Source organism: Neopsephotus bourkii, unplaced genomic scaffold (assembly GCF_033783945.1).
Source record: "Neopsephotus bourkii isolate Nb327-2 ecotype Australia unplaced genomic scaffold, CSIRO-AGI_Nbou_v1 NB_272, whole genome shotgun sequence".
Lineage (NCBI taxonomy): Eukaryota > Metazoa > Chordata > Aves > Psittaciformes > Psittacidae > Neopsephotus > Neopsephotus bourkii.
The window spans coordinates 9,272,502-9,296,021 of record NW_026900781.1 but is presented as its reverse complement, the minus strand read 5'-3'; the positions used below and the strand labels follow the sequence as shown (position 1 = coordinate 9,296,021).

Genomic DNA, 23,520 nt, shown 5'->3' with positions numbered 1-23,520 from the left:
TATGCCATAAACTAGCTACCAAGACAATAAGCAAAATTTAAGGCACATTTTGTGTGTGTGCTTTGTTCACAGACTCCTTAGAACAGCAATTCTTCCTAAGCGTCTGAAGCACACTTTTGCACATTTTGAATACTTTCATAAACCAATATTTTTGGCAGAAGGCAAGACTGTGAGATATTTCAATTCTTTGTACATTCTTCCTGACTGCATAATTCTATTATTATCCAATTTACTTTTGTCTAAGTTAAAAGAACACACACCGAGATGCATCTAAGAGACACAACAACAAAAAAGTCATGACAATATGAGAACAATTAACTGTAAGGTGATCAGTATTTTTAAAGTGCCATTGTTAAATACATAAAATCAAAGAGATGGCAAGCAATTCAAAGTAAGCTGAATATGAAAGTAAGAGAGATAAATGGACTTAGTCTTAAATTAATTTCTTAAATTCATGATGAAAAAGACAGACTGGTATTACACTGTCTCCTCCTGTCATTAAATAAAGAAAATTGTAATCTGTAACCTAATCCTCTTAAGTTCATCGCAGGACCACTCTAAGACTGACACAATACATATTCCAAATACCTTAGCAGATGTTGCTATTCTTTACTCCAATATTGCAAATGAAGACTTTTGATTTGATTATACTAAGTTAAAGGACTTCCACCTCTCTCTATACCACCATGATATGTAGGGCCACAGGTCACTAAAATTTTTGTATTTCACCACAGAATAAGCAAATAACAGCTTTTTACACCATTGTTTCAATCTCGGCTTTTTCATTCTGTGTTCTAACCCTGTTCAGACCTAAAAGCCCATTCACCACTTGTAAAACCATAAGTGTTGACTGCACAACCTCAATCTCATTTTTGCTACTTGCAAGCAAAAAACAAAGTGTAACACCGTAATATTCCAATGAAAAATCGATTATTACAATAAATACAAGGTTCTGTGGTGATCGAATCAGTAACTTAAAAAAAACCCAACATTTTTATTTAAAATGAAAGAGTGACAACATACCATATTGTAAACCTGCCACCTTTAAAATCACAATTTGGTCAACCAGTTGCTGATTAAGGTTCCATTAAATGTTAATACAGTATTACATTTAAATTATCCCGCACAGACAATTAACAAAGAACCACTAATCTCAGATCAGCCACATGGCCAGCATTATTAAAATGCCCAAAATACTCTTCTCATGTGTCCCACTTGGAGTGCAGCTTCTCAACCGTTTGCCAGGAGCTGTTGTCCTTCATTGCCTGACAGTGCCATCTGACAATGGCCTACGACACCTTTACCAATGAATTCAAGTGCTCTGAAGAAAGGGCTCACAAAAGTGTGCACTTCTAGCAATCTGCAAGCAGACAATATGCCTTCAGCTCCTTTGGTTTTAATAATGTTCCCTTTGGAAAGTGAATCAGTTGAAGACTGTTCCAATAAAATAATAGTAAGTCACAGTCTAGACAAGGCATAAACCACTGTCTATACAGTTTGTGACAACGTCCTTGTTTTTCTTTCTTCCACATTTTTTTTCCAGAGACCATGCAGTAAAGGCAGTTTGATTTTATCCATATTCTTACTGTAAACATTCAGAAATATACCAAGGACAACCAGTAAGCCTGACCACACATATCTAAAAGGAAGGGGGAAGAAGAGAAAAAAGTTACTGTTAGTACATTAGTACTTTATCTGTAACACTTATATACCAATATTTGTGGATGGAATAAAAATAAAGGCCCCACATTAAGAAGTTTTTTCAAGGAAAAAAAAACCAACCACAAATTAGTGGGCTGTGAGAAAGATTTGCTTACATCTTTATTATTACTATCCTTCCACCCTTCCTTTTCCTGTTCTGGCTGTAGAGCTTATTAAGGTGCATTTATAGTTAAATAACAACTAAACAGTAACTGCTCTTTCTCACATGAATAAAGGAATCCTGAGGGGTTTTAGTACATTTTTTCTTCCTACGGTTATGAGAGCTATACTCTCTGTAACTGGCCCAATATTGTGTTCTCACTCTGTGCCTTACAGCCATACTTTCCAACGTAAGTGCATTTTTGTTTCAGCTTTCCATTATTTTAAGCTTCAAGATTGTTAGCTGGAGTAAACCGCACTTGGGCATTTGGCTGTAAGCTTTGTTGTCAAACCTCAAAAAAATTATGCATAGCAATAGTACTGAGTACTATTTAGCTTCAAACCAAAAGTAATTAGGAGCAATGTATCAACTTAGCTGCATTTTTCAATGTAAGCCCTTCCTTGAAATTAAAAAAAAGGGAAGAAACCCAAGCTCAAAAATCTTGCAATTTAATATCTCAAGATAACAGAAGCTTGCAGTTGTTTAAAAAGGCCAGTTAAGAACTCGCACCTGAGCTCGTAAAAGGGGAAATAATACCATCATGGAGAAAATGCCTTTCTTTAGCCGAATCTTCTTTCATAGAGAAAGTACCCAATTTATTAAGTATCATAAGCACTAGATAAACAACAACAACAAAAAAAAGAAACAAAACCAACCCCAAAAATGCCAACACATGTACTAGCTTGTCTTCCAGACATTTTGAAAAATGGAAACTATTTTCTCTAGCATGATTAGCATCAACAAGCCAGTCAATATTTACAGCAGAATGCCAACATTTGTAGAAGATAAGAAATGAAAAGCGCTAAAGCCTGAATATGATTAATTACTGTTGTTATATTTCCATGATCAAGACCATGATTTTTTTATAACACACATAAAACCCCATTCAAAACTATAAATACTTACTGTAATGTGAACGGCTTTGCAAAGAACAAGAAAGAAAGCACAATGGTCATTGCTTTTCTTCCTGTTGTTACTGCAGAGGAAAACAAATATTTACTTCTTTAAGCATTCAGTTACAGCAAAAGAACATAATATAGGCTTCAATATTACTAGATAAAGCCATTACTTGTCTAGCTAAAACAATGATCATCCTTGGTGCAAACACGGACTGCAGATGCACTAGTCCAGTACAAAACAGTGCTAAAACCGTATGCTCTTTGAAACAAGTACACCGCATCAGTAGCATCAGTGCCAGTCACAGTATCTGCAGCAGAGAAATTTCCAGAAGACTTGCTATTTAATAACTTCAGGCTAATCAATTCACAATATCTGAAAGCAACAAACAACCCTTTCAAGTAACTAAAGGTATAAATTAATCTGTTAGACAAGAAAAAACTGGTATCACTATATGGATACACCAAATCTCTTGCCATTTCCACCTCACACTATTACAGCTCAGTGGTGTTTGGGGCTTTATTTTTAAGTGGAATGGGGTCATCACCTTGGCATTCTTTTGAAGCTACTGAAAATTTACCAGCAGTACAGAGAAATACAATTTTGGTTAGAAACCCAAGAAACCCAACGATGTCTGACTTCAGAGGTTTCATTGGGAAGTTTTCATCAAAACCATTAAGAAACCTTCTTCTACATGTCATCACTAGAAAGAATTAAGGGAGTAAGGAGAGTTGAGAACACAACCCTGTTACTAAAAATGGAAGTAAACTATCTGCTCGGGATACTCTTAAATTAACTGTAGCTCCAACAATGACCTGAACAATTTCACTGCTATCTGCTGTGAACAATACAGCAAATTACGTACTGGGAAGCCTACCGACTTCACCACTGAAACAAAACCAATAAATGAGTAAAAGTTATTGAAAATGTTTGAAAAAACGTGACAGTGCAGCCAGGCATACAAATTCAGCTATGGTTAAGGGAATGAGAAGAGGCTATTCTATATGATAGTGCAGGCTTCTTACTTGGTTAAAACAAACAAATGGGGACAATTGCCTGCACTTAAATAAAAATATGTCTTTTTATTAATGTGAAGTACTTTGATTACCATCAAGTACATTTTGCTGCACAATACTGGAAAGCCTTACTTGTACAACTGCATTCATATTAGTCTCACATTAGTCTTACTGTAACATACTGAGACAAAACGAATCAGTGACTCCTGATGTAATTTCTCACTGTTTTGGCTAAAAAAGCAAGTTTCATTCTCTCCAACCTGCCCCCACAAACAAATATTTACTTAAAAGCATGTTTTGTAGTAGAAGAAACAGCCTTCACCATTGCTTTATCTGCCCCTGTCTCAACTTCTAAGCAGCAATTTTCTTTAAATGCAAAGAAATTTATGTGCATCAAATAAAATGATTTTCTATTACATAAAAAATTAAAGGAGAATGAAAAAGAAAATTGAGTTTTAATTAGAAAACAGTTTACAGATGAATAATTTAAAAAAATCGTTAAATTACTTCAGTTTTTCTAATTACAATTATTTCTGTTCTTTCAAATCAGTTATTAATTAAAATATTTATGTAACCATTTCCTTCTAAATTAAGTGCCTTTTCTTCTTTTTCTCAATTAAGTCTGATAATTTCTCATTCTGCTAATAGAAATATAATTTTCATTAAACTCTTTCACCCCGCTCCCCCCAAAAGAAGGGGAGGGTAGGTGGGGGTGGGAGGGACAATAATGAATGTGGTGCTCTTCCAAGGCACAATAAACATTTTCACATTGCTACAGGCAAGACAGAAAGGGCTCAAGCATTAGAATTATCAAGGTCAGGCATAGGAAAACCTGGAAAGGGTTTGTTACGCCACAGTATTTTTTAGACATGTTTTAGCACAATAAGATTTTTTTATTTTTTACAAAAGCTATTTTAACACATGAACCAACACTCTCATCTGGGCCAATTTCCAGTCAGAAGACCTACTGAACTTTGTTAAAAACACACATAAAACAGAAGTGCTGCAGAACAAATAATTAATGGGAAAGCAGAGCATGCAATCCTCAGGTCAGAGAAAACCCTGTCTGTATTTTCCTCTCCACGCCCACAGATGAAGGCTGAATATCACTTGACAGAAACCAGCTTTTAGGGGGAGAAGAGGAAAGTATCTCCATGGCATCTTGCTACAACTTCCCCTGCAGGCCCTTGTGAGTAATGTTTGTAGTTTAAAGGAAAGGTAACCTGAAGAAGGAATGAGCCCACTGTAACCATTCTTGACAGACTACTGCAGCAACTATAGAGATGATAGAAGAAGCTAAATCACTAATTTATCAGCTTGTATATAGTGCTGAATAATAATTTCAGGGACAGCCTGAAAACAGGTGTACATGAAGATGATGAAAAATGTGTCAGACTTTTCCTTTAGTGTTGTTAGATACATAAAAAATGTTAATAGTGCAATGAACTGCTGTTAAAATGAACAGCAAGGTCATTTCCCCTTTTTCCTGCAGCTGGGGATATTCTGATATGTAGACACTTCAGTCACTTGACTATACTACACATTTCCATTGCAATTTCCCTTTTTAGAACAGTGTTGTTTCTTCACTAAAACATAGCACAGGCTACATGTGCAAGATTACTTAGCAGCTTCTTCAGTACTGAAACTATGGAGCAGAAGAAAACAGGAAGCTCTCAGACATGTATATTAGTAAAGATCAATGCTACACAAATCACAGTCAGCATAAAGAACAGAAAAAAAATGCAGAGTAAGAACAATTCTCAAAAGGTCCTTCCTAAATAATGGAATTACTTTACGTTTTTACATCAAAAGCAGTAAAGATATAATTTGTTCATACCTGTTACAGCCAGAAGGGCACCAAAGATTTTAATCAGAGCTAGAACAAAGGATATGCCAAAATACCCAGTCAGGGAGAAAAGGAATGCATAACCGTAAGTCTGAACTGGATGCTGCAACAACAACAAAAAAAATCCTGTTAGGAAAATGTAAAACAAACCCTGAGGTATTGCAAAATGGCATAAAACTACAAAATTTAATCAATTGCTTGAGCAATAATAAGCTATTCAACAATGCATTCATGCAAAGATCCTTATTTAATTTTAGTTAAATAATGGAAAAATAATAATGAAATTATAAGCTCATCAGTGTGGTCCTGTGATTGTTTTGTTTTTTAAAACATTACCCTATCTTACACATCAAAGACTGTAACAACCTTCTTAATGTATGAATTATACAAGTTAACCAGTTTACATGATGAAAAGACTTTAGATAAGTGGTGAGATTTTCTAAACCATACAGAGCAATGTTTTCCAATGAGGTTCTTCATAGAAAAAAGTAAATCTTTACACCTACCTTTGAGCAAAATGTTACTGCAGGGCTTAATCCACTAGTGCATATTAATCCAAATAAAATATACACAAAACCTATTGAATAGGAATACAAAACCTAGAATAGTTTAAGAGAAAATAATTACCAGGTGATACTATATAAAAGGACAAAATTCTTTCAAATGCTTGGTCCTATTAATACATTCAACTTCTGAGAGTTAAATTTGCAATGTTTGAAGATATTTTTACTAGGATTTCTATAACAGCTGATTTACAGTGAAAAGGGAGTAATAAGTGCTAGAGATATTCTTCCTACCCACAACTACATTAAAAAAAAAGGTTTTGTAGGCTACTCATTTAATAATATCCTGAGGTAAAAGTTGACTGTGGTAAATCCTTCAAATACAGGATTTCACAGCCTAAATAAAACTTCACACAACTATGTAATTTAATAGTTCAAATAACATCTTAAATGTACTTTGTTTTCTGTTACTTACCCTACACAGTAAAGATCCATGTTACATTAAATGTAAGGGTAGCACATAATCACCACAACTTCCAGAAGTGTCACATAAGTTTCATCTGTGTCACTTCAGTTCATATACATGATGCACCCGAGTTACGGTTATAGGATTCAAGGTTTTCAATCAGCTCTGACCTAGCTCAGTACTTAAAACAGCCTAGACTCAACAAACAGGTAAACTTAGTTTTGTCTGTACCCTTCTTTAATTCTTAGCTTCATACAGCAACGAAAGAACCTTCACCCCATCCTTTCCCATGTAGAAGCAACAACAGAAGCTGAAACTGCCAATCTATGCAGTGTGAGGCATTCAGCTGTTGGGCTTTTCCTTGTGAAAAAGGGATACAGTGAACAGAACTCTTCTACACATTACTAGTTAGAACAGGCTGACTACACTTTCAAAACTCAGTGTCAATTACAGGCCTTCTTTCAACACAAGTTTCATCAACTGCTTTTTTGTTATATTATCTCAACTATTTGCAAAAATAAATCTATTAACAATTGATTACAATGCCATGAGATAACAAAAGATTTACCACTGCTCTACAATAAAGGAGGATAAATATACATTTTAAAACCAGAACTGTTTTGAAACTCATGACGTGATCTTCGGAGCTCTTATTTTACACTGCTTATATGCACAAAAATTAGCCTCTAGTTCTTAACTTGCCTCTACATCCATCTTTTCTCCCAAACGACCCAACAACCTCACTTTCACAAGCAGGAATGAGTACCACATTGCTAGTTCTTTGTTAGGCAGTGTGATATAGGTCACTTCATCTGAATAACACACAAGGCAAAATCAGGTGTAACCTTCCAGAGCAGTGGTTTCTCTTTTCATCATTGCTTAATCCAGGGCAAGCTCCAAATTCAGCAACAAAACAGATCCTGTGGATGACACATTCCTTTGCTATTCAGTTTTATTTCCAGATAACTGTCCATTAAATGTGATCTCTGATGCAGAAAAGCTCTTAAATTTTTACCTACAGTATCAAGCCTGGAAAAATAACTTCTGAAATTCTGCTTGTACTCCTGCACTGATTTCTCCAAACAATATCCTGGAGTGTAATCTCTAGGCCCTCGAAAACTAAAATCTTTTTATCATTAATCACTACAATGATTCTCTACAAAAAGTATGAGCATACAATATGAAGAGCAAAACTTGCAGACTATCACAGAATAAGAAGCAAGGTTCTGAAAGTAACAGGAGCATTGTAGGTAAGGCAGTTAATAACTGTCAGATGACTGCTGGCCAAGGTACAAAGTGGGCAAGCAAACAGTTACAAATTGTATTTTGCTTTGGATTTCAGAGAGTACAGCTACAGAAGAAGCCTGCACTAGGTCAGGTCAGGTCCATGTAGCTAAAATCTGCCTCCAGCAGCAGGCAACAGTGAATACTAGAGAAAAGTACAAAAATAAAAACAAGAACACAGTGACACTTCTCTGGTATATTCTTCCCCTTCGAGAAACTTTCAGCTTAAACTGCTTGAGCCAACCTAGATCACTTTCAGCCGTAAATGAAGCTTTCTTCTAATCAATTTTTAATTCCATGTATGAAGTTATCCTCACAAATGAGAAACTGGTTTCCCAGTTAAATGTAAAATACCTGCCAAATGTGTAAATTAAATTTCAATTTTTTTTTACTTTGGCATATTTAAATAATGTCTGTTATAATAAAAGATTTTCTTGTATTGATTTGACTTTAGAGAAAAAGATGCCAAGTTCAAACATGTTTTATTTGAAAAAAAAAACCAAACAAAGCAAACCTCACGTACAGATAATCAACATTCCAAGTAAGTATTATCAAAAATACTGAGCAAAATACTTTTTACAGAATTATGTATTTCACTGAATCAGGAACACACATATTCACTTATTCTGAAAGTCAGCTTTATGGGTTTCAAAAGCTTCAAAAAAGGCTGCCTCTCAAATATTAGCACACTATAAGCAGAAGTGTAGCAGGTAAGAAAAGAAATGTGTTCCATGTAACACATGCACACCTATATCAGAAAAGCAGTATGTATTTTTCAGAGATGTACATGATCATTTAGAAAACACTCTGTCGATTTCAGGCCTGCAGAGTAGACACAGAAATTACTGCTAGAAATTAGTGTTTCTGTAGCTGCAATATACATACATTTGAGGTTGCACATAGAAAGCAGCACCCTTGAAACCTTAAAACCCAAACAAAATACCAGCAAAAGCCCCAGCTAAAGAGAAAATTTCAAGAACAGTACACCAATAGTTCTCCTTTACATAAGCAAGAGAAAAGAAGATTAAATTTCATGTTCTGTCATTGTATGCCTTGTCTATGATACGTTATTTTAAAACTGTAAATCTGGTATTTACCATTTCTGAATTAGAACCATTGTGCAACTTCATAGCTTTTTCCTGTACGTTTCCTATAACTGCATCTGCGCAGAGGGCAAGGGATATTAGGACCACACCTAATATAAGAAAGAAAGAAATAAAAACCTGTTCAGAATATTTATCAGCAGAGCAGTGACAAAAAACACTCCATACTTATCGGGGGTGGGGGAATAAATCTCAGGAACAGGAAAATCATAACAACCCCCCTCTATAGCATATTCTAAATGTCAGCAAAATGATTTAATGATACCAGTATAAAGCAGTGTCCACCTCCGCTCTCTCCACCAGTTAACTCCTGAGCACTGTGTGTCTCAAAGCTTGACAAGAACATTTGGACATTGCTATAAAGAAGCCAGCTGTATTTTTTGTAGTAACAAGAGTGAAAAAATGTCAACTGCATTTATTTAGGTATTTGTAATGAAGATAAATAACCAGACAACACACTTTTTTGGGTAATTACTCCTAGTTTTTCCTGAAAAAGGCAAATAAAAATGTCAGATGTAATGGTTAAACAAATGCAAGAGTATTCACAACAGAAATCTTCAATTTCTGAAATATTAATTTTTAAAAACTGCTGTTCAGGTACAAACCCCATGGTTTTAGGTTACCATATTTGTTCACAACAAAGTCATTATACAGTCAATAATGTAAGCAGCTTTCCAGTAACAAAAATTAGTAACTTTTTATTCACACCAGTCACTATTCATTTTCCAACCTCCAAACTTTAATTATTTCAAGCCTGTAGCAACTACTGCATTTAATGATACATACTGGTTGAAATATCACTTTTCCTAAGTATACAATATTACAGAAGATATTAGTCATCAAAATCATGTTTATGGTGTGCTCTAGTCTTGACGAATGAGGAGCGCAAGACTAGAAACAAGCAGTGTTATATTTTCTTAGTATTATGTTTACTATTGGAGGCCTTAGAATAGGAGTTCTATTGGACCAAATGGAGGACTGTAAGTTTCTGGCAGAGAAAAAAAAACAAACCAACAATCCCAGCTCCTAAGATTCTCAGAATTTAAAGATTCGCCATTTTTAAGACCAATGAAGTTTAAGGTGGCATCTTCTTGAGAAACTTCTGTGATTTTCAAAACAGCATTTTTTTAGTTTGGGAACCATTTCTTTTCCCAGGCCAGAGTAACACAGCTGGGGCAACAAAAAAGATTTTTCATTACTCGGAGTTATCAGGCATTGGAAAAGGTATGAGCCAATGGAAATAAAATTCAGCTTAATACTAATTATGCTGAAGACCTAGATATATTAACTACTTGGATTCAGCTCTGGTCCAAAGGTATAGCTTGCCAATAGCATTGCTGCAGATCACTTTCGTTAAAGTGACTGAGTGTATCTCCATGTTCAATATCATACATTTTCCAGCAGTGCTTAATGACCAGGCACAACACTGGACAAATGCATGTTCAGCACTGGATTGAGATGTAAAGGTTACCTGGAATCTGAAGTGCAAGTGTGCATGGAAAAGAGAAATGTGGAGACAAGACAGATGTTAATATTACATAAATACAGTTTGGAGTATGAAAAGAAGAATAGCGCTACACCTGCCAAGCAGCAGCAGCAAAACCATGAAAGAGACCAGTAACATTATACAGTATGTAAAGCGTGAGTAGAAATGTTTGGAAGAATGATCCTAAATTATTTCTGAAAGATACTAAACCTGGAGGTCTTGCACTAACAGACATGATTGAAATACTACATTACATTGTATTTTACCTTATTAATGTGATGTTTGAAGTCATTAAGATATTAACATTGCTTATATATTTATAAGTTGTTGCCGAACTTATGTAAATATATCCAACACATTCTCATACTCACAATTACTACTACACAAATGTGTTAGCATGTTGTTTGGAGCTTACCTGCCCATTAAGATCTCTTTAATAATTCACATACATAAGATTAGAAGACACAGTAGATGTAACAAAGCACGTAGTATCTCCTTAACAACAGAGAAGCTAAGGACAAAACACCCTGGTCTGCGCCTAAACTGCACCTGCACAAATAATCTAGTATGGAAGAATTTGCATGCAATCAATATTTTTACTGTGTCTTCACTGAAAATAGTTAATGTCACTTACATCTGTAAAACCAGAACAGCGGAAGTTCCCATAACACCAATGTTTCAAGGGTATCTCCTTCTCCACACCCTTCTCTTCTGGTCTCTCTTGGAATTCCTGTACCTATTATTCACAGCTATTTAGGGTATCTACCACTACCTCTCCGATCTGATAATGACAGGAGATGCTTTGAACTCTTAGCACAAACTCCATATTGAAAAGTATACTCTTCCTTAGTTACAAATATGTACCTGTTCTGGCAGAAGAGAGTTTCTTAGCTGATCTCCTTCATGTGTAAACAAAATCTGTGCAGATACCTTTTTTGGCCCAGCAATACTGAGATCAGATTTCAACAGCAAGAAAGGAAAATAAAACCCCCAAAGCCCACAAAAAACACAAACGGAAAACCTCCTATAACTGTTCATCCAGATAGTATTTTACATCTGCTTACGCTCCATTTTTAGTATTTGCATCAGACAACAAAGATTATGAATTTTGTTTAATGTCACAGTAAAGTTTTACACTCTCAGAACTGTGAAATGTAAACAGCTTTGGTCTTAATAAGTTAGTACAAGTTCTGTGAAACCATGATAGAATCATACTCATTTGAATGGAAACAGTTCTAATAGTTGTGAATAAATCACTGGAAGGAACCCATGAATTTATAGGGCAGCAACAGAAAACTGCAGTTTTGGAAAACTGTAATTCTGAAGTTAAACATTTATTTTGCTGTTTATGGTTTTCGAAGTTTTAATAACCTTAAATACTTTGTTATTTCTTTGAAGATATTCCTTGAAGACAAAAAATTCTGCCTTTCGTCTTTCAGTTCTTATTCTGTGATTTACATGAAGTAATTATTCAAAAGAATATGCCATTTTTCAGAGTGAGCAAAGTTTTAAATAATTCTTAGCACTGGTTTTACACTTCAGCAGTTATATTTCTGCAATACCAAAAATCAGTACATGTCTTGAAGGAGACACAGACCATCTATCTCCATAATTCATCTAAGAAATGGAAAACCTCCACCTTTTCCATTATGAAGTTTCTTCTGGTTAAATTAAGCGACATGGGAATAAAATGAAACAGGAAAAGAGAATGCAGAAATACAGAAAGTACCTTCTCAAAAGGTGAGCAGGAGAATTTTGAACCACCTTCCTAAGGAGAGATGCAGACTTTTGAATCCTAGTTCTGTATTCTACTTTCACAGAACTAACTTCCTCCACAGGGTAGTGATCTATGCTTCAACACACACAGACTTGTTTGAAGTATTCAAATAAATTTATAATGAAAGACAACCCTGTTTATTCTCTGAAGATACCTGAAGTTCTTTATCTTGCGTTTTCCAGATCTTTGAGGGCATCAGGACTTTACTACATTTGCTGCACTGTGCTTTGTCCCACTCAGTTGAAGAATCTACTTTCCAAATCTTTTCAGAATTAAGTCATAAGACATATTTGAAACAATTCTAATTTCACAAAAGGAATATATTAAAAAGTGAATGCACTTACAGGCTGTAGTCAAAAATAACTGTAATGGTAACATGTATCTATACATCAGAAACACTAGACTATAATTACATGCTTATCAATGTCATACTGTACTCAAAATATTTATATTTTTAAAGTAGCTATACAGTTACACCACACAAACACATTAAATGCACAGCAGGTTACATAATTAACTTTTCTTTGTAAATTCTTCCACTACAAATAGCACTAGAATTACAACAAAATGCATGAGAATTAATTTATGAGGAAGGCAAAAGATGTATACAGTTCAGGTAACACAACAAACTGATTATTACTAACACTAGATGAAATAAAATTTTGTGAGAACCAGAAGTTTTTTCCTCAAAACCAAGAATTTATTATGGCTATGAACAAAACCTCTAAATCACTGCCTCCATTACTAAGAAATAGTTTCACACTAAACGCCTGTCATAACAGTTGTTGTAACTCGTCTCAGAATTCCAAAAGGAGAATACACTGAAAGTTGACTATTTGGTTATTAATCCAAACACTGACCAAGTAAATTACATGGATTTAATGAATAACCAATTCTCCCTTGCTATTTGAGACAGAAATTCAACTAAGTTTTTTAACCCAACCAGGTTAAAATCCTTTCTTTGCTTCTGATTTTATACATCATAGAAAAGTCAGAACACGGGCACTCCAACTAAGATCTACAGCAAATCTGAGTGAGAAAGTCAGTGTTTTAAAATGGTTAAACTGAATTTTATCACAGCTATTTAAACATATCTACTGGGAAGTAAGTGCTTCCCAGAGAATAAGCATGAGGCATTTCAACCTAAAGGATGAAATTTCCAGAAGTTTTAAGAACCAAAAAAACTCCACTTGGAACAAGTCTTTTCTGGCACTGATACTGTTCTGCCAAATGTAGAGCTACAAAAAAACCTGCATTTTCCATATGATACTTGAAGGCACTCCACGAAGAACTCTTAGAACTTCTATGGAACACTTATTGTAGGAAAAAAACAAGCATTTTGTTAATCTCTAAAATATGATATATATTTACCTGTGAAGTTGAAGTTTGGTGCAACTGTGCTGTCAGCTAAAGTAAACCATATTAATCCAAGACTCATACATAGGGCAGCAGACACATCTGCAATGTTATAACGTTTTCCTACAAAAGCAATACAAACAACATGACTGTTACCACTCTCAGAATTTCATGATTATCCTGTTCTGCAGACTAAAGTCAAAGGAGTTAAGTGTTCCAATAACATTTTTACTTAAGCAGAAGACTTAATGCTCTGCCCTTTCATGACCAAAACTGGTTTCTTCTACAACAGAAGTTTTTAACACGGAAAAGCATCTTAGCAAATTACCATCTGATTCTTGTGGTCAGTTTTAGTTTTAACCCTAATGACATAAAGTATATTCTCAATGACATAAGGCACATCCTGCCTGACAAAGCATAATCTCAGAAACTTTGGATCAGCTTAGATGTTTTAAGATTTTTCCTTCATGAAAGACATTTTGGCTGCCTTTACTGGTTAGAGAGGAGTCACTGCCAAACACTAACAGATTATTTGGGTACTTTTAGAACTCTATATTGTCTCTAATTTGGAAGAAATGGGATGTGGATGGGAGTGGAAAAGGAGTACAGAAATGAAAAGGCAGGAGTTAGTATATCTTGTTTGAAGTAACATATTCCTCTCCCAGAAACTGTACTTTCAATATAAGCTTCCAAGGGAACTTTTTTTGAACTTCTGAAACTTTAACTGAAATTTTTTACATAATAATTGTATTTTTTTTAATCACAGAGAATACAATGCTACTACAATATATATTCACAAAGCTTTAAGGGAGTACCAGTCTTTCTACATTAAAATGATACAAATAACTCCTAATAAAAGGTAAATACTGTGCATGCATCATATGCATATGTAAACTTGTAACCTCTTCTGAAAGTTTAACTTTCTATTGCAAATAGAAGGGCAAAATTAACTTCAACAACAGATATGTATCCTAATCTGTTTCATGTCACTTACCCATGCAGAGCTTTACTGACTTCATGAATCTTTGTGTATTGAACAAACAGAAATATTTATAATATACTTAAGGCTTTTAAATGCAGAATTACTGAAGTATGTTTATTCACATGATACACTTTATCTGTTCCTCTCCAGATCCCTTTTTCTGTTCTTGGAGTATGAGCTATGACTTTGGGACTAGCCAAAGACACGTAAAGTCATGTACTTCTGGTTAAACATTTAATCAAAAATTAGGAATTTTAATTAGGAATTTGGGATGCAAACAAGAAGAGTTGGGGATTTCTTCACAAAACAGCTAGATTTTATTTTTTTTCCATTCCAAGTTTTCCATTTCACTATTGAAAATGGTTTGTTTATGATGCGATTTTGTTTAGAAAACAAAGTTACATTACTTAACAATGAAGTTTTGTGAGTGACCTGTACAGCTTCTTTTCCCCCACATCTAATTGTGTTTATAAATTTTCTGAGAAGACACTTCAGAAGTAGGTATGTTTTCTCCTAAAGAAAGAATGCTATCTACCCCTCTCCAAAAGCCTCAGGGGAATTTAACAAAGTACAGGATTCCATGCATGACTGCCTCCCAAAGAAACAACAAAAAAATAATCTAATAGCAAGACTAACTTACCTTGTATAAAAACCCCACCTATCATAACTGGAATCAGTTTACAGCACTTGAAGATGACTTGAGTAGGGTAATTCAGATATCCTAAAGAGGTATTTGACAAACCCATAGTTCCCACTGTTAAAAACGCTATTATCATGTAGGTTTTGCCAGGAATTCTACAAAATATAAACATACGAATCTTGGTATTACAGTCATCTACAGAAAATTTAGCTTGGAAAACAGATAAACGAATATGTAATACACCTTGACCATCTTTCCCAATGAATTTCATTTTGCAACAGAAATTTAAAAATGCACATAAATGACTGATATCAAATGTCATTTCTTTCAATTACTGCTAATAAACAGCATTCAAATACAAGACAATAAAACTTCATGGCTCAAGTAGTAATTATTTAACTTCCTTCTGAGAAGGTATATTATTTACAGAAGAATCAAGATGAAGGCTTCAGTTTATTTGTCAAAGGAAACACAGAAGGTTGGTATACCAAGATACCCTGACTCTTAGTCCTGTCACAGCACTGTGACAATATTTTTTTGTGAAGTTTTCACATGATCATTGACATTTTTAGAATGCAAGTGCTATCTTAAATGAAAAACACAAAACTTAAGCACATCTTTTAAAGCTAACCTACTTAGACACATGGCAAACAGAGAGCAGACCTCTGACACTCTCCAAAACACTCAGCATGTTAGAGGAACCTCTTGGTGAGCAGGTACCAAGGTTTCAGGAAAAGGTATTCAGTGACAGATGGCTTCAAGTGCTGTGAAGTGCAGTTGGTCCTATTCTAGACATGATAATCTCAAGTAACACATGCATGAGTCAGGCTGTTTCAGCCACCCTGAGGACAGAATATGCTCTGTAAGTGGGACAATGTGACAGTAGAGTCAAGAAGACTATTTACAGGTCTCAAATCTAAGTGGGTGCTTCTAAAGCATTTCCTAACATTGTTCCAGTAAATTCACATTACTTTAACAACAGAAGTGCAAAGAACGCCTCACAGTATTCACATTCAATTTAAATTTACCATAAATATCAAATGCTTCTAATATGATGAACAGTGGGTAAAATACTTGGAAAAACACATACCTTCTCCTTTTGTCCTGAATCAACTGCAATTCTATTAGTCCAAAAATGGAATAAAATCCAAATTGCACTAAAGTGAGGTACCAACCAAAAGGTTTAAAACCTTCCACTGAAAATATCAATTCCTATAAAAACAAAAACCCAGCAAGGTCATGTACATGCACCAAAATATTAAATCAAACCAAAATCAACAGATTTTTTATTTCATGTACATGCAAAGCTAGTCTTTGCAGCTGGTGATTAACAGTAAGATTTACCTACTATACATAATTGCAAAGTATTGAAAAGACAATTTAGATTTTCCAAAATGCAATGAGAAAATTTACTACTGGTGTAAGTCCACTGAAATTAACAGATTGGTTCATCAAGGCGAATACATTTGATCCATGAATAGTTATCCCATATTATAGATGGTTTCCTGACTGCTTTTCAGTTGTTTTCAGTTCACTTGCTTCAGGAGACTGCTTTTATCCAAAATTTATAAATAGTTCACAATAAATTAAATACTACCTTTCTCTAACAGACATTTTACTGGTAATTTTCATCTCTTAGGAATGCGCACCTAGTATTATGAGTGCCTACATTAAACAGCATGTATGAGTTTATAAATTTGCAGGCTGTAGGAATGTAGGAATGTTTAAAACTAGAGTAACTTGTTATGGAAAAATACATGCACTGCATAAAGAATTATGCAGATGTGTCAATTATGAAACAAAATGCTACCCGTTTTTTTTTCTTTCTGAGATTCTGCTTTCAATTACCACTAACTTTGTTTAATTCTCTGGAAATAACTTTATTTTAACAAAATTCTTAGCTGTTTTTTGAAAGCTACATTGGAAACATAGTGATTTTTAATTATCAACTTTTAAATCACTGCTTTCCTTAGAATAGTCACTCATCTTGAACTGCAGCTGCTCAAGATAAATGAGAAAAGGCTAGCCAGAAGAGAAATATTTAACTGAAACAGCATAAATATTATGCTCCTACCTAACCATCATAGTCCATATTTCAGTTCTTCCCTGAAAGGAGAACAGAAAACAATAGTCTACTACTGTACAGCACTCAGGGAACTCAAGGAGATCTAAAGTTTTCAATACCAATGAAGACTTAACATGTCAGTCTATAGGGTTCTACAATTTGTTTGTTTTCAGAAGACTAAGAAATCATATCCAAACAATATTGCAAGGTTTATCTTGCACACAGAAGTAAAATATCAAGTTCTGAAAGTCCAAATGAACCAAAACTTGTAGGCCTATGAACTGTAATGGAATCTTACATTATACAATTATTTACTGCTATTAAATTCTGATTCATATATATGTCTATACATATTAAAAAAAATAATAATTCTACATATTACTGCAAAAGAAAAGGGGTAGAAGGAATTGGCCTAGGACACAAGTTCATAGTATTTACCTGTAAATATCCATAGATTAGATAAAACATAAAAACTCCAGAAACACAGATGAAAAATTGAGTAGGTTTGTTAAACTTGCTGAGATTCATGCCAAGAACTACAACATCATCTACTGATTTGATATGAGGAGACATAGTTTGAGATTTGGAAGGTACACTGATGGAAATGTATTTTCTTGAAGAAGTAAATTTTAGATCCATGATTCCTAGTTTGCTGCATTCGGTGCTATTGTTATCTTCTTTTTGCTCTTCTTTTTCTGTGTGTTCTCTGTCTGAAGGCTGAAATAAATGCTGAAGTCAGGTAAGACATAACATACAGCTTTCTACCAGTAACAGTAAACAAATGTGACGTTTACATGGAAATTATAAAGGTTTAAGAGTTAACATGAGTTAATATCATTTGATAAAAGGAGTTTTGATTCATGTGGGAAGCGGTATTCCTACACTATGCAAAACAAACCAACTACCCCCAAAACACTAGCAACAGAAAACCAGTGTCAGTTTCACAACAGCTCAAACTAGCCCTTTTGCACAGGAGTGACTGCTCGGCAAGAAATGATCCCCATGATTAAATCACAATGAAAGAACTGATACTGAAGCACTGTAGTTCTGTCTACTTCATTTTCACAGTGGAACATACTTGACTAGTCCACTACATGGGAAGCCTTGCTGAAAAATACACATTTGAGGCTATGACTGGTTACAAGCATTGAACTGGAAGAAGTTATCCCCTCACTCTCACATTTATTCAGTTTCTCACACAGTTCTGAGGAACAGAACATGAAGACAGAAACAAGAAGGTTAAGAAGAAAGTCTAAGAAATTAAGATAGGTTATCTGATGAGGTCTCTGGCATGGTCCCTTTAATATTAACCAGATGCAGTCATTTCCATGTGTAACTTAAAACAAAACTGGATGACTAAACCTGAATAAGGAGTTTACATTGAGGCAAATAATTCTTTTTTCCAGCTCACCAGAGAGTATGATGTTTGAGGGTTGCTTTTTCCTTTTTTCTTTTTAGCCTCCAGATAAACACACTAGTCAGTCAGTTGTCCAAAGATTTTAAAGTGTAGGTCAGCATTTAGCTCAGCAAGAAGTCAGTAATTAAATTTTGTTTGCTGTGGTTTGTTTTCCCCAGCTCAAAAATACTTCTCATCACACATATATAAAAAAGTGCTTTTCCTGCCATTTTTAAATGGACAATGTATAGTATATAAAAACTAGATAATGCAGTAAATGTAGTAAACATAATCTGCATGGACACTGGTCATTTATTATACAATATAACAATTTACTATTACAATATAAGAATTTAGCTGAAAGATGAAGGATTAGTATAAAAATTGTAATGTATTTGTTTCATTTTTTTATATAACCTACTATCAGGTAGGAACAAGATTCCTATTAAAGTTCTTAAAGAATAGCTTAGGGACTGTAACAGGAGTTTAGGGACTATAATAATTATTTGTGTTTAAATTCAGACCTCTTCAGCTGAAAACCAAAAGTAAGAGGAAGAGAGTTTACCCTTGTGGATTGTTAGGTAAACCCAAAGTGAGGTGGCCATAAAAAAAAAAAGGAAAAAAAAAAAGAAAAAAGAAGGATAATGTTTAAGGAAACTCTTTTCGGTAAAACCAGAAAAGTACCAGTGTCCTGCAGGGAGGGGCACTAGTGAGCCTTTAAGTACAATTTCATACAGAGTTCTGATAGCCCTCAAAGACAGATTCAAAGCTCAACTGCAAAAAAGATTATCAGGATGGAGGAACAGACTGTCCTTATGAACAGAAATGAAAACGGAACTTCGCTGGCCAAAAAAACCCTGATGAAAACAAAATAGAGTTACTTTCAATAAAAGTATCACAAGGGTTACTGCTAAGGGGGAAGGATAGTTTTAATTTTAAGGACAGTAGAATGATAGCAAATAGGCATGAACTGATCATTAGCTAACAGTACTAGAAACTACTTTTTCATCCCTAGACTGTATTCTAGAGCAGCTTAAAAATGAAGGAAAAAATAACTGAACTGTTTCTAAGGTGAAGTTTATGAAAGCAATTACATAAATTTGTTGATGCCACACTTTCTCAGCAGGAACAAGAGCTACAGAAGTAATCTGAGCTTCATTTTGCAGTCAACTTGAAACACAGAAAATGATGTATGCCCAGCAGCAGACACAGCCAAGTACTGTCATGTGTGCTTCAAGAGCCCAAAAACTGAGTGAATTGTACAATGCATAGCATTGTACCTACATTTCACATTCTGGCCACTAATTTTGATATTATTTGTGTAATACCTGTGTTAGGATCAGAAGAAGCAGAAGGAAGAAGAAACAGTAACAACTGCATTTTATCTATTGGGTCTGGATGGGACAGAGTTAATTTTCTTAACAGCAGCTTGTATAGTGCTGCATTTTTGATCTGTGATCAAGACAATGACAGCACACTAAAGTTTTAGCTGTTGCTGAGTAGAGCATACACTGCATCAATGCCTTTTCTGTTTCTCCCTCTGTCCCCCACTCAGTGAATAGTCTGGGGTGTGGACAAGTGTGAGAAGAGGGTATAATCAGATAGGTGACCCAAACTAACTAGAGATATTCCATGTGATGAAGCATCACACTCAGCAATAAAATGTGAGAGGTGAGGGTTTAGGGAGGTTAGCCGTATTTTGCTCAGGAACTGATAGGGCATTGATCTACCTGTGGGAGTGATTGCCTTTACATCACCAGTGCTGGTTTTAGTCTCTCTTTTGCCACTTTTCCCCCATTTCTTAAACAATTTCTATCTCAACCCATAAGTTTTCTTAGTTTTACTCTTCATTTTTCCTCACCACTCTGGGGGTGGGAGGGAAAGTGAGCAAGAGACTATATAGTGCTTAGATGCCTACCAGCAGTAACCTACACAACATAATTTTTCCAATTTTCAACTATTTGTATTTAAAATATTTCCTCAGAACACCACCAGTTTTTACAATCGGTCCATTTAATTTCTTGTACACTGACTACTTTTAACCAATTACTGACTCTACCCCTGAAGTAGTAAGAAACAACACCCAGCCCATCCATAAGAAAATTATGCATAGTACTTGGGGCTTTTTTGATCACGTTCAAGAAACATTTCAAAAAACATTATTTAACAACTAAATAAATTGTAAATGTAAATAACCATTTGGAAAACTCTCCAACAAGAAATTTCATTACCAACAATGACAGAACTCTCCTGAAGTTTAGTGTGACTTCTCAAACTATTATTTTCCTAAGTATCTCAAATGCTGTTCATCCTCCTCTCACCAAAATCCCTCAAGCAACTGATTCACCTTTTGAAGAAACATGAAGCAAAAATCATAGAACAGTTTGGGTTGAAAGGGGCCTTTAAAGGTCATCTAGTTCCAAACTCACTGCCATGGGCAGTGACACCATCCACTGGACCAGGTTGCTTAAAACCCTGTCCAGCCTGGTCTTAAAACACTGCCAGGGATGTGGCAGCCACAAACTTCTCTGGGCAACCTGTTCCAGTGCCTCACCATCCTCACAGTAAAGACCTCCTTCCTTATATCTAACCTAAATGTATCCACTCTCAGTTTAAAGAAAAAACCTGTTTTTTGAAGAGCCAAGTGACTTAAGAGCGGTCCTGATGTATAAAATAGCATATTCCCCTCCTCTTTTTTTCCCGTGTGTAAAAGTGTAAACAATGTATTTAGATAAGAGACTTTTAGTTTCTCCCTCTTTGAAATAAAGTCCCATGCAGAGCAAGATTTTAACCTAGCACGCAAGTAAAACAGAGCACTACATCAAAAAGAAGCAAATGAATAAGTAGCTACAAAAGCCCCACAAAAAAATAATGACTTGGGCCAAGCATGAAAAAAGCACTGTGAAAGAGCTGGGGGATTTTTTATTGAATATCTGTAAAAATATGAGTTTGGCAGAAACTAGCATCTCAGTACTGTCAGAAAAATCACTTGCATGAGCTACACAAGGCAAGTTCCACGCTGGCCCTGGCCATGCCCAATTGCCTTTGGAGCAAACCACAAACGCTTGGTGGCAGGCCAGCAGCTGACACCCTAACAGGGATGCTCCGGGTTATAGGGACGCAACTGCACGTCTGTGGGAAACCCGAAGGGATCCCTTTCTTGGTGGTACCTCCCTCCTGCCCCGCAGACAAGAGGGAATGGAGACGGGGACCAACACGATCACTGACGCTTTCCTCCTGCTGACTCGGCTGCGCGCAGCCCTCTGCCAGCGGACTGTTGAGGGCTGGCCCACGCCACACCCCAAGGCCAGGACAGACGTGGCTCTGTCTGAGCACCTGCCAGCTGCCCGGGCAGGGGCAGGACAGAGGCTCCCCAGCTGCAACAGGCCGCCATTCCTAGCTCCTCCCGACTGCGAGAGGGACGCCTCGCCGCTCAGAGGCCCCAGCGCCGCGGGACACCGCCTCCTCAGGCCGACCAAACTCCTCCCGCCACTCAGCACCAGCCACATCCCGCTCCTGCCCGGTCCCCAGCACCCCGCGCTCCTCACCGTCGCACCCATGGCCCCCGGTTGTCGGGTGGCGCTCCCGAGGAAGCGACCGCGACCCCGCCTCCTCCCCCCTCGTCCCAGTGCGCGCCGGGGAAACGCAGCCCCGCCCCCGTACCTGTTTGACGGGAAGGGGGAGGCGGGGGGAGACGCGGGGAGGGAGGGGCACGGCGGCAACGCCCAGCTGCCCTCCGCCGCCACCGCGGCTCCCGTCCCGCACGCCTGCCTGGCGCACCGCCGGAAGTGGCGATGGGGATACCAGGGGTCGGCGCGAGCACCGAGAGCATCGAGAGAGCTTCGCTCACTCACTCGGCGTTCTGCTATTCGTCCTGAAGCGGGTGATGGCGCCCTCAGGCTCACATCTCACTCCCCTCCTCCGCCCTCCCTCGCTGGGGGCGGGGTCTCATCGTTAGGACACGCCCACCTCGGCGGCAAAGGGGCGGGGCTTGCCGGGGGTGCCCGTTCCTGGCCGGTGGGGGTGGGTTTAGGCTCCCTCCGGGTGGACGGGGGCGTGGTCAGCTCCGTTATAGCGGTCTGTTCTGCGGGAGCGCAGCCAAGGCTGGGGGAAGGCAGGCCCAGGTTGTGGGAGCTAGCGTTCTTGTGCTCGAGGTGCACCTTGTTCCTCACCTGCCCCCTCCTCTTGCAGAGGTGGCGGGTAGCGGTCGTCTGATGAGGGCGGGCAGGGGCGCCTCAGTAGCGGCGCGGAGTGGGCAACGATTGATTTCCAACGGCCGCCGTGCAGGTGTGGCCGTGTGCCCTCGGGCTCGGTGTCGCTTGCCGGGTCCGCAGCGAGCGGGATGGCCCTAACGTTGTGAGAAAGCCCTGTGAGAACGCGGCTGCGTTTCACAGCTCGATGGGATCGAAATACGGGCGGGGATGCTTGGCAGGGAGGTTTGTTCCGAGGTTTGCCTGATGCTCTGCTGTTGTAATGTGAGCAGTAAATCACCCACGTGAAGCGGCTGCCTTCATAAAAATCACCCAAATGAGTTTTACTCTACACTGCTTTGTGATCTTCACGTGTGAGGCTGCAGGAGGGAGATAATGAAACTATTTAATAATGGCAAGCGGAAAGGTGAACGAGAGCAATAGCAGCAAAACGTGTAGAGAACATAATGACCAAAAGAATCGGGTAAAAAGCGTAGGGAAAAGGTAGCTACAGGCATTTCTTTGAAAATGCATGAATTAGTTGTAGCTTGAAAGTACATAAAGTCTAGCTGTTAATCGTATCAGGCTATGAAATGGAAGTGCTGTGTTTCTAGGAACAGAAGTACTTAACGTTATACAGAAATACATATAT

At 37.0% G+C, this 23,520-nt stretch overlaps 1 protein-coding gene across 2 annotated transcripts; it reads right to left on the bottom strand.

Moving 5' to 3' along the window:
- Positions 1 to 309: 309 nt before the first annotated feature.
- SLC35B3 (solute carrier family 35 member B3) lies at positions 310 to 22,356 on the bottom strand. 2 transcript variants are annotated; one of them, XM_061346528.1, is made up of 10 exons: positions 22,227 to 22,355; positions 17,721 to 17,999; positions 16,308 to 16,429; positions 15,218 to 15,372; positions 13,611 to 13,718; positions 8,971 to 9,068; positions 6,127 to 6,219; positions 5,612 to 5,723; positions 2,768 to 2,837; positions 310 to 1,639 (listed from the first exon to the last, which is right to left on the bottom strand). In XM_061346528.1, the coding sequence occupies exons 1-10, from the start codon at positions 22,236 to 22,238 to the stop codon at positions 1,489 to 1,491; spliced, it is 1,200 nt and encodes a 399-aa protein (XP_061202512.1). In that variant the 5' UTR covers positions 22,239 to 22,355; the 3' UTR covers positions 310 to 1,488. The 2 variants fall into 2 exon arrangements, with proteins under 2 accessions (XP_061202512.1, XP_061202513.1); XM_061346529.1 differs by lacking the exon at positions 6,127 to 6,219 and having other exon boundaries at positions 22,227 to 22,356.
- Positions 22,357 to 23,520: the final 1,164 nt, after the last annotated feature.

Bases quoted from the DNA above. Each gene is read 5' to 3' on its own strand.
- SLC35B3 (XM_061346528.1), bottom strand. The intron at 9,069-13,610 runs GTAAATATATAT...TTCTTATATTAG, and splicing joins ACCAAACTTCAACTTCACAG to GTGTGGTCCTAATATCCCTT. The intron at 6,220-8,970 runs GTAAATACCAGA...AAACTATTCTAG, and splicing joins ATGGTTCTAATTCAGAAATG to GTTTTGTATTCCTATTCAAT.